Source organism: Berghia stephanieae, chromosome 2 (assembly GCF_034508935.2).
Source record: "Berghia stephanieae isolate SIO BIC M18660-M18661 chromosome 2, UCSD_Bste_1.3, whole genome shotgun sequence".
In the NCBI taxonomy this organism is placed as follows: Eukaryota; Metazoa; Mollusca; class Gastropoda; order Nudibranchia; family Aeolidiidae; genus Berghia; species Berghia stephanieae.
The window spans coordinates 75,319,309-75,334,224 of NC_088361.1; the positions used below are offsets into that span (position 1 = coordinate 75,319,309).

Consider the following 14,916-nt stretch of genomic DNA (forward strand, 5'->3'; position numbering starts at 1 on the left):
TTCCTCGGAAACGTATCACAAAAGGTCAGAGAAATGTGTTACTTTTCCAGCTGCGCATGCGTCATACGAAGTGGCACAGAAATTATATCTATTTCTTGTTCGTGTTTGTTTTGACCGTTTTTTTTTTGTTTTTTTTTTGTTTTTTTTTTTTTTTTTTTTTTTTTTTTTTTTGTTTTGTTTTGTTTTTTTCCCCCATAAATAAAAATAGTGTGAGAGAAGTTTAGGGGTGTAAAAATTGTTTGAGAATGTCAGCGGCGTGGCATACTTACAGTATAAAGTGGTGCCAGACGAAAATGATTTACACATGCTACATGTGTAAATATAAAAGAAAGAAAAAAAAACTTACATACTTGTAAAGTAAATTTGCATGGTGATGTTTCTATTCCTGCAAATCTTTTCAATAGTTTGTTTATATAAATCACGAACGAATATATTGATTGGAGTTTGGACACTGAGGGAAATGGCTAAAGGGACACATGCAGACATTGAATGTCAATCGAACAAAGGGTAATTTCAAAACTTACAAAGCGTAAGAATGTAAACAGCCCATGGCCTATTAAAAGAGTACTGTAGTTACGTCATGAAACAGCCCCATTCCACTTCGGAAATCAAACATGACACCATACAAGATCTCTCTCTCTCTCTCTCTCTCTCTCTCTCTCTCTCTCTCTCTCTCTCTATCTATCTATCTATCTATCTATCTATCTATCTATCTACCTATCTCTGTGTGTGTGTGTGTGTGTGTGTGTGTGAGAGAGAGAGAGAGAGAGATGAACGCGCACGCACACACACACATAAAGTCAAACACGCATATTCACGCGAAGATCATGCATTTAGCATATAGCATCACTATCAAGAAATGTTTGACTTAACTCGTTCACATTCCTTCATATCAATTTTTGCAGCAATAATAATAATAATAATAATGATGATGATGATGATGATGATGATGATGATGATGATGATGATGATGATGATGATGATGATGATGATGATAATAATGATAATAATAATAGTAATAATAATAATAATAATAATAATAATAATAATAATAATAATAATAATAATAATAATAATAATAATAATAATAAATTAATATATACAACAATCACGACACAGAGAGAGAAATAAATGAACTTGTTAATAATCTTGATTTCGATAATAATAAAGATGGTCGAAGTTACCATACTATGACTAGGACGTAAATGACCAACATTAGCTATTTTTCCCCAGTCCAACAGAGTTGGAGCAAAAATTTCTCGGCACCTGAGGCGGGTTTTTTCTCGTATGTGAAGATGGTAAAAATTCGAGCCAGGTATTCAATGTGGCAACATTATAGTACATTATAGTAATAGCCTTAAATGGTGCCAGCAAAAATCCTCTCCTTGCAATCGTTTGAGTGGGGAAATCCAGTCATTCGCTCAGCCATGGTACACAGTCGCTGACAGTCATCAACGGACTGTGTGAATCGGGAGAAAAGCGTGGATTGTTGTGACAGAAGGGGAGTCTGTTTCGCACTGTTGATAAAAGGCGACATATACCATTTCTCAGTTTTATATATTTTAAAAAATGCTGTTATCCATTTTTAAAACATGGATGTGGTGCCAGGCACCATTTGAACCAATAGAGCCACGCCCCTGGAGAATGTGTGTGTGTAATGTTTTTAGTAAATATAAATAACGATGGCACTTAAATGATTCTTATCCACGGTGTAGCATTGTTCTAAGTAGAGAGCGGTGGGCGCTGCCTGAAGCATGGGGTCCCGAAAATACTAACGAAAGAGTGATGATAGAGAGGAATCCGTGGAAACAATACAATGGGCGTTTCGGGTACAAACCCTTCGTCGGCACAACAACAACCGTTGGCGGTCCTTTTAACGGTCCCAGCGATTCTAGTTTCTTTACTGCCTTTTCTTGGTTCTTTTGCCTAGGTCGTTCGCCTCTCTTCCACCAATCACCACCCATCCCATTTAATTAATCGCACCAACCCCCTCTTGTACACACGCCTTCTTGTGTGTGGGGTGGGGGAAGAGGGGCCGTGAGACGCCTTGGACGATTCCATTCCTCGGTGTAAATTTCCAAATTTACTATACACTAATGATCACAATGACAATGATCTATTATGACGACATCACCCCTCTTCTCTAATGGATTATTCTTTGAAATGAATGTGACAACTATAAGATGTGTGTTTGTGTGTGTGTTTCGAACCTAGCAGGTCCAATTTGTTTCTTGTCTATCTGTTGGCACCAATCCTTTCTATCGCATTGTTATCATTTGATAATACAATAATATTTTTATTTCGTTTGGTGTTTTAAATAATCAAATGATCCGAGTTTCACGTACTATTGCTTTCTTCAAAAATAACAATTATAACGTCTGTATTTTTTTTTAAAAAACCCATTAGATTATTTGGGGTGCCCGATAGCTCAGTTGATAGAGCACTCTCTTTACACGCAAAGGGCCAGAGATCGATCCCGGGTGCAGTCGAGCTTTTTTTTTCTGATCTCCCTGTCTACTCAGCAGTGAATGGGTTGCTGGGTTTGTTAGATCTGGCGAAAAGTACTTTGAGATAGACTGGCATCCTATCCAAAGGTAGAAATATTTTTTTTTAATTGATCTTTTATATAGCGCAATATCCACTAAATGTGCTCAAAGCGCTTTACAATGGGTCCCTAATAGCAACACGTAACATGTAGAGCGAGACATGACGCCTGTTAGGCGATGTTACAATTTTTTCCGACAGAGACAACACTGTTGACGACCAGGTACTCATTTTACACCTGAGTACGGTGATAGGATGTGAGTAAAGAGTCTTTCAAGGACTCAACAAGGCGCCGAGCGAGGCTCGAACCCAGGACCTTCCGTTACGAAAGCGAGTGTCATACCACAAGACCACATAACGAACAAAAAGAGAAAAAGGAATGGAGACAAAAAAACAAAAACAAAAACAAAAACAAAACAAAAAAACAAAGAACAAACCAAAACAAACTCTTCCCATACTTTTGGTCCAGCATGCCACAGGCACAAAATATTAACACTCCCTTTTTTCATCTCCCTAACATTGACCTGAACCGCTCCATCAATCTTCGCAGACACGCACACACATACACACACAAACACACACACATACACACACGCATCACACACCTCCACGTCCCCATCGACTGCACAATCACAGAACAAGAATGGGATTTGTGCATCACACACACACACACACACACACAAACACACACACACACACACACACAAATTCTTGTCACTCCTGTGTAATAGCGTAATATGCACAGCACACATTGCTCTCCCTCTCAACGAAGCTGTCTCCGCTCTCACTTTCACTGAGACGGTTTTCATCGTGTAACTGTCCCACGGTCCCAATGGTCCCTCAAGAATGAACGGTCCCAACGGTCCCTCAAGAATATTAAATGTCGAAAAGGACCGGTTCTAGGAACCGGAACCGGTTCTCATATCCCAGGAACCGTAGAACCGTGGTCCTTAAGCTTGCCTAGGACGGCCCCGCCCTTATGGTCAGCAATTGATGCCAGGAAGCAAATAAAGAAGAAAATATTATGCACCAAATCACCACGTCTCAAAGACATGTACTCAATGCAATACAAAGAAAAATACAGAGATGTAAAAAGATCAGCAATGAAGGAAAAACGGAAATATGTAGACCACCTTGCAGAGAAAGCACACGCAGCAGCATATCAGAAAGACATGAAAATAGTCTACATGATAGCCAAGAAACTTCGAGGAGACAGGTACTAACCAAGATGTACCCGTAAAGACTGAGGATGGCTCAATGATTACAGAAGAAAACAGCAAATTAGAAAGATAGAAAGAGCACTTACAGAAAACCCTCAACAAACCAGACCCAAGCACCTTCCCCAACATTAACGAGACCTAGAACTTGATATGGGTGACATTACAGTTGGATAAATCAGGAATGCAAGCAAAAAGTTGAAGAATGGGAAAGTTCCCGGAGATGATCATATTTGCCCTGAAATGTTGAAAGCAGAATACATAGAGAGACCCTATCTCCTCAGAGACATACTGCAAAATATCTGGGAGCAGGAATCAATACCCGACACATGGAGGAAAGGAACCATTATTAAACGACCAAAGAAAGGAGACCTTGGGAATGTAATAACTGGAGGGGTATTACTATACTTCCACTGACTAGTAAGCCGTATAATAATCAAATGACTCTCGGTAGCAGTAGACAATATCCTGGTACAAGAACAGGCAGGTTTTATGAGAGGTAGATCAAGCATAGACCACATTTTTGTACTTCGACAAATTTTTGGAACAATCGAATGAGTGGAACAGTTCCCTGTACATTGCATTTATTGACTTTGAAAAGGCTTTCAGTAGCTTTTATCGAGACAGTCTATGGAAGATACTTAGGCATTATGGTATTCCACAGAAAATTGTTAACGTTATCCAATCTCTCTACAAGAATTTTTAGGGCAGAGTTGTTCACAGCAATAAGTTAACAACCATTTACTGTGAACACTGGAGTCAAACATACTATTTTCTTTGGCGATTAACTGGTTGATACGAAACACTGCAGAAGGACATAACGAGGAATACAATGGGATCCTACATCAACACTTGGGGATTTAGATTACGCAGATGACAATGGACTACTCTCCCATAGATTTCAGGATATATGCCGAAGACTGAAAGTTTACACACGGAAGCAAGCTCAACTGAACCCAAAGTAAACAGCAAGAAGACGTGAGTCATGAGAATCAACACATTAAACAACGATCCAGTGCTTATTGATAGAAATCCTCTAGAAGCTATTCAAGAATTTACGTACTTGGGCAGTAAACTGACAACAGATGGTGACTGCAATGCAGAGATCAAAACCAGAATCAGTAAGGCAAACCAGACATTCGCTTCCCTCAAACAAATTTGGAGAGCAACGGGATTATATTCCAGCACTAAAATAAAGATTTTTAAAATTAATGTCTTGAGCATTTTGCTCTATGGATCAGAATGTTGGAAGATCACAGAGTATCATCCAGAAACTAAACTAGAAGTATTCCAAAACAAATGTTTGCTTCGAATCTACAAGATAATCTGACCAAACACAATCTCAAAAGAGGACCTGAGAGCGTGAGCTAAAGTGGTGTCTCTGAAGAGTCTCATTAAAAGGAGAAGATGGCAATGGTTGGGGCATGTCTGTTGCAGACCTTATGAAACACTGACAAGGAAGGCTCTGCGATGGACACCCCAAGGAAAGAGGAAGCATGGCCTCTCCAAGGAACCTTGGGAGATTTACCGTAGAGAGGGACCTGAAGCAGAGAGGTCTGTCCCTCGAGATGGCTCCAAGAATAGCTGCTGACAGGACCAGGTGGAGGTCCATTGCATCGCCTCAAGTGCCAGCAGGACTGGAGAGGATTAAGTAGTGAGTTATCCACTAAATGTAATTTTTTATGTTTGTTTGTTTTTAAGGGCTTTACGGCGCTTGCAACACATTTAGGTTATATCAGCGCTAGTAAAAAGGGAGAAAATGGGATAGTAAAAAGTTCTAGAATTACAATTAAAGTGTTGTGTTCTTAGATCATTAATTAATAAGACGTATTATTCCAAGAATCATCAAACCAAATTGTTAGAGTAAAGAACCTTTATTAAACAACATAACATAAGATACATGTGCACAGGATGACGGTTGGATACAGAAAGACTCTCAACCAGGGCTGGCGAGTCGGAGTCGGTAGGAGTCGGTTGTTTGAGGGTGGAGTCGGATTCGGTTTTAGAAGTCCCGACTCCGACTCCTTACCACTTTCAGACATTGCATTTTTATATCATTCAATGTGTAATATTTTACATACTAGATATAGATAGTATCCAGGCCTATAGAATTTGAAAAAAATTACATTGGTATTAGCTAAAGGTGAACTATGCTTCCAAAACCCCCTTTCCTCCCCAACCTTCATGCTCTCGTGCTGTACATTTAAGTTGGCATCAATGCCAATCACCCCGTACCTGACTAGAGGGAGGGGTGGGATGCTGACTCTTCAATGTTAAAGTTAGGTTATTAGAAAGTGGGATAACCATAAGACCATAAGAAGTGACTTTATTTTAGTATAAATGGTTTCAGTTTCAATATTGTCTTAATTTCACTTTTCCTCTTTTTGTTGGTCTTAATGACAGTTTTATTCATATCTTAGTTTCAGTTTCCTTTTTGTCTAGTTTCAGTTCCTTTTTTGTCCTAGTTTCAAATATGAAGCGGCTTGTATTGTTATAATACATATACTGGGGAAAAGCTAAAAGTAGCTGCGAGTGTTGGTTGCATATTATTACCTATTAATACTATGCTTGAGGAGTCGGAGTCGGAGTCGGGAGTCGGAGTCGGAGTCGGAGTCGGAGTCGGTTTTAAAATAACCGACTCCGCCAGCCCTGCTCTCAACCGGTGTGTCTTTTTTACGAAACCCGCCGAAACCCTGCGAAACCCGACGAAACCCGACGAATCCCGACAAAGTTATGGGAAGTGAGTGGCAGTGGGGAGTGAACCTAGAACTCAGGGAAGTGTACACCATTGGGGAGTGGACCTGGGACTGGGTTTCGGCGGGTTTCGTAAAAAAGAACTAGTGCTTTTTTACGAAACCCGGCGAAACCCGACAATATCCAGCAAAGTTATGGGAAGTAGACAACTGTGGGGAGTGAACCCGAGACTCAGGGAAGTGTACACCAGTCGGGAGTGAACCTGAGACTAAGGTTATCGGCCGGTTTCGGCGGGTTTCGTAAAAAAGAATTAGTGCTTTATTACGAAACCCGCCGAAACCCGACAATATCCGGCAAAGTTATGGGAGTTTAGCAACAGTGGGGGTTGATCCTGGGAATCAGGGCGGTGTACACCAGTAGGGAGTGAACCTGGGACTGTGTAAAAAGGATATCAGTGGGAAATAAACCTGGGACTAAAGGGAGATGGATACCATTGAAAGTTGAAGCCGGATATGGGAGTTGAGTACCTGAGGAGAATGAACCTGACACTATAGGAGATGGGCGCCAGTGTGGAGTGAACCTGAGACTCGGGAAGTGCACACCAATTTGGAGTTAACCTGGGACTGTGGGAGATGGATAACTGTGGGTATCCGAGCCGAACTATAGGAGTTGGGTACCAGAGGAGAATGAACCTGACACTATAGAAGGTGGGCGCCAGTGGGGAGTGAACCTGGGACTCAGGGAATTGCACACCAGTGGGGAGTGAACCTGGGACTATGTAAAAAGGATATCAGTAGGAAATAAATCTGAGACTAAAGGGAGATGGATGGATACCATTGGGAGTTGAAGCCGGATATGGGAGTTGGGTACCAGAGAAGAATGAACCTGACACTATAGGAGATGGCCGCCAGTGGGGAGTGAACCTGGGACTCAGGGAAGTGCACACCAATTGGGAGTTAACCTGGGACTGGGGAGATGGATAACTGTGGGATCTGAGCCGAACTATAGGAGTTGGCTACAGAGGAGAATGAACCTGACACTATAAAGGTGGGCGCCAGTGGGATAAACCTGGGACTATGTAAACAGGATATAGTGGAATAAACCTGGGACTAAAGGGAGATGGATACCATTGAGTTGAAGCGATTTGGAGTGGTACCAGAGGAGAAGAAACTGACACTATAGGAGGTGGCGCGAGTGGGAGTGAACTGGGACTATGTAAAAAGGATATCAGTGGGACATAACCTGGGACTAAGGGAGATAGATACCATTGAAAGTTGAAGCCGGATATGAGAGTTGTACCAGAGGAGAATGAACCTGACACTACAGGGGTGGGCCAGTGGGGAGTGAACCTGGGACTATGTAAACAGGATATCAGTGGGAAAGAAACCTGGGACTAAAGGGAGATGGATACCATTGAAAGTTGAAGCTGGATATGAGAGTTTGGTACCTGAGGTTCACTCCCCACTGGTGTGCAATTCCCTGAGTCCCAGTTTCACTCCCCACTGGCGCCCACCTTCTATAGTGTCAGGTTCATTCTCCTCTGGTACCCAACTCCTATAATTCGGCTCGGATACCCACAGTTATCCATCTCCCACAGTCCCAGGTTAACTCCAAATTGGTGTGCACTTCCCCGAGTCTCAGGTTCACTCCACACTGGCGCCCATCTCCTATAGTGTCAGGTTCATTCTCCTCAGGTACTCAACTACCATATCCGGCTTCAACTTTCAATGGTATCCATCTCCCTTTAGTCCCAGGTTTATTTCCCACTGATATCCTTTTTACACAGTACCAGGTTCACTCCCCACTGGTGTACACCGCCCTGATTCCCAGGATCAACCCCCACTGTTGCTAAACTCCCATAACTTTGCCGGATATTGTCGGGTTTCGTAATAAAGCACTAATTCTTTTTTATGAAACCCGCCGAAACCGGCCGATAACCTTAGTCTCAGGTTCACTCCCGACTGGTGTACACTTCCCTGAGTCTCGGGTTCACTCCCCACAGTTGTCTACTTCCCATAACTTTGCTGGATATTGTCGGGTTTCGTCGGGTTTCGTAAAAAAGCACTAGTTCTTTTTTACGAAACCCGCCGAAACCCAGTCCCAGGTTCACTCCCCAATGGTGTACACTTCCCTGAGTTCTAGGTTCACTCCCCACTGCCACCTACTTCCCATAACTTTGTCGGGATTCGTCGGGTTTCGTAAAAAAGACACACCCCTAATTCTTTTTTACGAAACCGGCCGAAACCGGCCGATAACCTTAGTCTCAGGTTCACTCCCGACTATTGTACACTTCCTTGAGTCTCGGGTTCACTCCCCACAGTTGTCTACTTTCTATAACTTTGCTGGATATTGTCGGGTTTCGTAATAAAGCACTAATTCATTTTTACGAAACCCGCAGAAACTGGCCGATAACCTTAGTCTCAGGTTCACTCCCGACTGGTGTACACTTCCCTGAGTCTCGGGTTCACTCCCCACAGTTGTCTACTTCCCATAACTTTGCTGGATATTGTCGGGTTTCGGCGGGTTTCGTAAAAATGCACTAGTTCTTTTTTACGAAACCCAGTCCCAGGTTCACTCCCCAATGGTGCACACTTCCCTGAGTTCTAGGTTCACTCCCCACTGCCACCTACTTCCCATAACTTTGTCGGGATTCGTCGGGTTTCGTCGGGTTTCGTAAAAAAGACACACACTCCCCTCTCAACAAGGTAGTAACTATTTTTTTGTTTGTTTGTTGCTTTAGGTCTCTTCCAACACAATTGAGGTTATATGAGAGACCGCTGAAACAAAAAAACAAGCAATCTAACAAAAATAGTACAAATGTAAATCAAAATCATAACCTAAAGATATCATAAGCTAAATTATAAATAACCAAGAACAAACAGGCAGAAGATTTACAGAAAAAAAATCCCCTGTCAAAAATACAATCACAAACCAAAGAAGCAGGATAGGCTAGTAAAGAGAAGAAGAAACGACATCACTATCGGATCGTACACCCATGCGAACATCATAGGTATATGATTCAAGGGTGATGCTCCCATCCAACCACCCACCAAGGTAGTAACTAGAAACAGACGCTAATTGTCAACGATACTACATCAGATGGACGATACAAGTTACGATACTTGAATACAATAACTTTCATTCACAACATTCCTCCCCTTCTAATTTTTAAAATCATTTAATTGATTTCTCTTAAAATATAAAATTCTTTAATTCAGAAAACATTCACTCCAACTGTCATTCGTGTATTTAACATTGATATGACGTACATTATATAATTAAAGAATTAATCTTCTAACTGGTCGTCTGATTCTAAGGGGGTAGCGTCGCTCTGCTGTATCAGCTGATATTTGTAGACGCTCATTTCGGTTCTGTTGAGGTGAATTAACAATAGGTGCTGATAAATCCACTTGGTTATCCGTGTCAGATAAGTAATCCGTTTTCGAATTTTGTGCTATATCCAATAGAGAATTTTCACTTTCAAGATCATATTGATCTTGAGTAACATTTTCACTTTCATCACATCCATGAGAACTATTCAACTGATTAATATGGCAGTGACGAACTGCTCCATGTACCTGCACCGAATAGCTAACTGGTCCAAGTCGTTGTAAAATAATTCCATCAGACCATTTATCAAAACCATGTCGATGATTTCTGACAATGACATTGTCTCCTGGAACGAAAGAACGAATTTTGATATTTGATGCCATTGATTTTTGTTGACGCTCTCTTATTGTATCAATGGTGTTTGGACGAATGAGATCTAGTCGAATGCGCAATTTCCTTTTAAACAGCATTTCGGCTGGACTTTTATCAGTCATAGCGTGAGGCGTTGATCTGATCTGCAGCAACACTTTGGCTAATTTTTGTTGTCTGGTCCAATTTCCAGTGTTGACTTTCATAAGACGTTTGAAAGTTTGCACCAGTCGCTCCGCTGATCCATTCGTTGCCGGTTGATACGGTTGTGATGCTACGTGCCGAATTCCATTCATTCTCAAAAATTCGTTGAACTCCCTCGACGTGAAAGGAGGTCCATTGTCGGTCACGACGGTTGTTGGTAATCCATGCATTGCAAATATATGTCGCAACACATCAGCAGTATGTTGAGCATTCGTTTTGTTCATTGGGAAAATTTCTGGCCACTTTGAATATGCATCTATTAGAATAAAGTAATGCTCGTTTTCAAATTCTGCAAAATCCAGATGAAGTCTTTCCCATGGTTTTGAAGGGAATGTCCATGTTAAGACAGGTGCTTTCGGTGGAATATTTTTCACCATAGAGCAACTTTTGCAGTTTTGAACCATTTCCTCAATGTCTTTATCAATATTTGGCCAGTATATGTAACTTCGAGCCAATGCTTTTGATTTGACTATTCCATGGTGACCCTCATGTAATTCCATCAGTATACGTTTTCTGAATTTCTCTGGAATTATAACTCTCAGTCCCCACTGTACTATCATTGTTGTTGTTGTTGTTGCTTTTCCCGTGTTTGGGTCCTTGTTGTACGGTTTTGTGGACTACGTTGACTTTAGCGAATTGCTCATGCAACTGCAACTGAAAAGCTTTGAGTTCTGCACTTTCCATTGTTTGAGCAATTTCAATTGCCCGTTTCAGTGTTAAATCCTCAATCTGTTGGAGCTTTTGTTGAATTCTTACGCTTCTCAGCCCGCAGACAATTTTATCCCATAAGGTATCCTCCAGGAACTGTTTGAAATCACAGTGCTGAACGAGACGTCGAAGTGATGCGATGTAGTCAGCAATCGATTCATGTTGACCTTGTTTTCCGTTGAAAAATTTAAATCTTTCATAAATCACGAGAGGTTTTGGACGGAGATGATTCAATAACGTCGTTTTTAGTTGATCATACGATTTTTCTGCTGGTTTCTCCGGTGAAAGAATGCTTTTCAAAAGGTCGTATGTGTTAGATCCCACAACACTAAGAAAAACAGCCATCTTCTTAGTTTCCGATGAAACATCATTGGCCAGGAAATACTGTTCCAGTCTTTCACAGTAAGATTCTAAGTCACCAGTCAAATGGAATTGCTCGATACGTCCAAGCAAAGCCATACTTCATAAATCTTCGTTTCATGGATGGAGAACGAACTCACACGAAGCGATAAGGTCTCAGGTAGCACAATAGTCACTGTTTTTATATATATATTACGGTGCCAAATAGTAGTAACTGCAAACACTTTAATATGAAATGTTCATTTCCACAATTATGAGTGATTATTAATCTATTAGTCCACAATTTGTACAGAAATCCTCGTCGCCATTTTGTTGTGTTCTTAGATCATTAATTAATAAGACGTATTATTCCAAGAATAAACAAACCAAATTGTTACAGTAAAGAACATTTATTAAACAACATAACATAAGATACATGTATACAGGATGACGGTTGGATACAGAAAGACTCTCAACAAGGTAGTAACTAGAAACAGACGCTAGTTGTGAACGATACTACATCAGATGGACGATACAAGTTACGATACTTGAATACAATAACTTTCATTCACAACATAAAGCACCCAAGAAAAAGTAAGACATAGGGGAACTGGGAACAAATAGGGACCAGATGTAGATTCCAAGAGCATACCATCAATGCACTTAGTTTGAGATCACCTATAAGTCTCATCCAGACACAAGCATAAAATACAACAAAGAGGAATACACTCAAATGCTTACATTATACATTCAAAATAACAAATATAATAATACATAACAGAGAGATGATTTACAAGGAAAAAGATATCATCTCCCAAAACAATATGCATTTGACTGTTTCCCTCCCAGCTAGGACTCCGGCCAGGGCCAAGACAAAACCAAGTAATCTCATTCCAAGACAAAGACAGAAAGCGTGTTGGAAAACAGATTTAAGGGGATAAAAGACAATAGTATGTACCCCCTGCCCCACATGGGAGGCCAGGAACCCCACCCAGTGTGATTTTTTTAAAAACAACAAGGAGTTCAAAACCTATTGTAACATTGGACATGCAGGATACAAAATATGCAGCCTAATTTGCTTTTATAATTTCTTTTCAATAGACAACAGGTCTTTATTTTGCACTTTCGTAAGGAGAGAATTTACGAGTGCTAGCCTCTTCCAGTGACTCAAATATTCAGCCCTCCACAGCAGGACTCGAAACTTCAACCTATATGATGTGGACATGTGCGAGTTAAAAAATATGAACAACTTTATTCAAGTTTCAACATGCCTAAATAACCATTGCTATCATGTCTTTTGTTTCTTATTAATCTTCCTGTCGTTTGATAAAACGTCCACACCATTCGTCTTTTAAAATAACTGTAGCTGAAAATCTAAACATCATTGTCATACATTAAAAAAAATTTTTTATGACAATATGAATGTAATGCTGTACGGGTTTGGGGCAAGTGCTGTATGGGTTTGGGGCATGAGTGTACGTATTTGGGGTAGTGGGGAATAGTAATTAATTTCCAGTTCTTCCTTCAAAAGAAACCAGCCCTGATAGGCAGATTATCCAAGAGGTAATGATACACAGTATTGTAGTATGAGATGACCATGGTGGTTTTCTTTTGATACGAGTTCTTCTGTTCAAGAATTCCAGACTACTATCAATTGAGACGTCATTTTGTTCCTTTTTATTGTAATCAAGATTGAATTCCGCACCAAAGGCTCCTTTAAAGGTGCATGCACTTGGCTTGACAAATTTGGAAAAAATATCCATCATCACTTTTGGAATCATACGGATTTTGGGGCAACCTACCCTAGCCGAATTTCAAAGGGGAACAGGCCAAATGGCCTAAACCGCCATTCATTATTCATCATCTCTCTCTGTGTCGGCCTCTCTCATTTTCAATCTGGTCGTTTTATGTGTGTAGGTTGTGCTACACATTGTCTTCCTGCACCAAGGCCCATGTTATTGATGCTATGCGTGTAGTTTAAGTACTCACAACATCTGTCGGCTGAATATAACGTTGCAATAAACAAAAACTATGTGTAACTTTAAACGCTATAGTCTATTGATACAATTTAATGAAAACCTCGTAAAAATGGCTGGCAATAACGAAGAGCTGAGTGAAGTCAATTTCATTCCTTCTATACTAAAATGATGTAATATACTAGCAAGTGGCTAAATACACACAGCCACATCGAGTATTTACGAACTAGTCATGGCCTAGCTCTCTGTTGCCTTTAGCTGGAGGCTTAACGTAGCGTAATGTAGGCTAGTGCTTTGGAATTGGAGATATTAAGTGGGTTTCGGCACCCATGTTACAACTAATCATAATGTTTTATCTTAAAAAGAAAAAAAGATATTACAGTAGACAGAAAAGTGATTTTCATTATTGCTAATTATCTTAAGCACAAATCCTTGAGATTATTTTCAAGACCTCCAAAATTTTCAAGACTTTCTTCTGCCAAACCCCTTCCCCTAGTGACATGATATTGAAGCATTAGTGAGACTCGTGGACTGTTAAAGCAGTTTGATTGCAAAAATTAAGCATTGTCACACTTTTCCTTGACCTGATTGCAATAGTCAAGACCATTTTTTTTTCTTCCCACCGCATTTTCCCCGATTTTTTTTCAAAATAAAATTCCCAACTTTTAAAGAATTTCTGACCTAGTGGAGATTCTGTAAGCAATGACAGTGAAATATGGGATAACATTGTGTTGAGCAATTCACCCCTCCTCTGCCATTGTAAAATAATCAAGTGGCTGATTGGTGAAAAAAGAAAACAACACACCAATAGATGCATTTAATTTTACTGTTTTATTTACTAAAAACAACCAGTCAAAACTCATAATCCCTTGTGGCTAGCAGTGTGTAAAGAATACAATACCATTGTTGCAGTGAGCACTTCAGAAGGTAATCACTAGCTTTGTTGTTGCACAAAGCACTCACTAAAATTAGGAAACATTATTCTTAGTTTTGACTCTGGTTATACAACATAATGATTATAAATTAAAGAACCAATGTTAAAGAATAAAGTTTTCGATAAAGAAATCTATCTGGTACATTCTTCTGTTTCACATATTATGCATCCCATGCATTGAATGATACATAAACAAAATGTTGTCAGACAAACAACTACAATCAAAAGGTCTTCAAATTTCCTGATTCATTCATTTAAGTAGTGACATTAATCATGGCACCGAAAGAGCATCAATCAACCACGCTTTCATTCATTTGCTTGTTTATTTTTGCATCAGCTGTGGAAGAAAAGAAAGCAAAAGAGTCAATTTTACTGAATTAATGGGGAAAAATGACAGTTAAGAAGATAGAGAAGCCATGAATTGAAGAAAAAAAAGAATACATCATGAACTTTTCATACAAAACAAATTAAGATCAAGAAAGTTTAACCCCCCCCCCCCCCCTAATAACATTGTGCCAAGGGATTGCCTTTAATCAATATGATAATGATAATGAAAAATCTTATTGTCCACAATTTAAGGTTTACATTGCTCAAACAAATA

General features: G+C 40.0%; 1 protein-coding gene across 1 annotated transcript in view; it reads right to left on the reverse strand.

Moving 5' to 3' along the window:
* Window positions 1-14,193: 14,193 nt before the first annotated feature.
* LOC144965534 (succinate--CoA ligase [ADP/GDP-forming] subunit alpha, mitochondrial-like) overlaps window positions 14,194-14,916 on the reverse strand; it is a 27,792-nt gene continuing 27,069 nt past the window's right edge. The window contains exon 9 of the mRNA XM_078900951.1: window positions 14,194-14,652. Within this exon, the coding sequence (XP_078757077.1) occupies window positions 14,638-14,652 (15 nt within the window). The 3' untranslated portion in view covers window positions 14,194-14,637. The remainder of the gene's footprint in view (window positions 14,653-14,916) is intronic.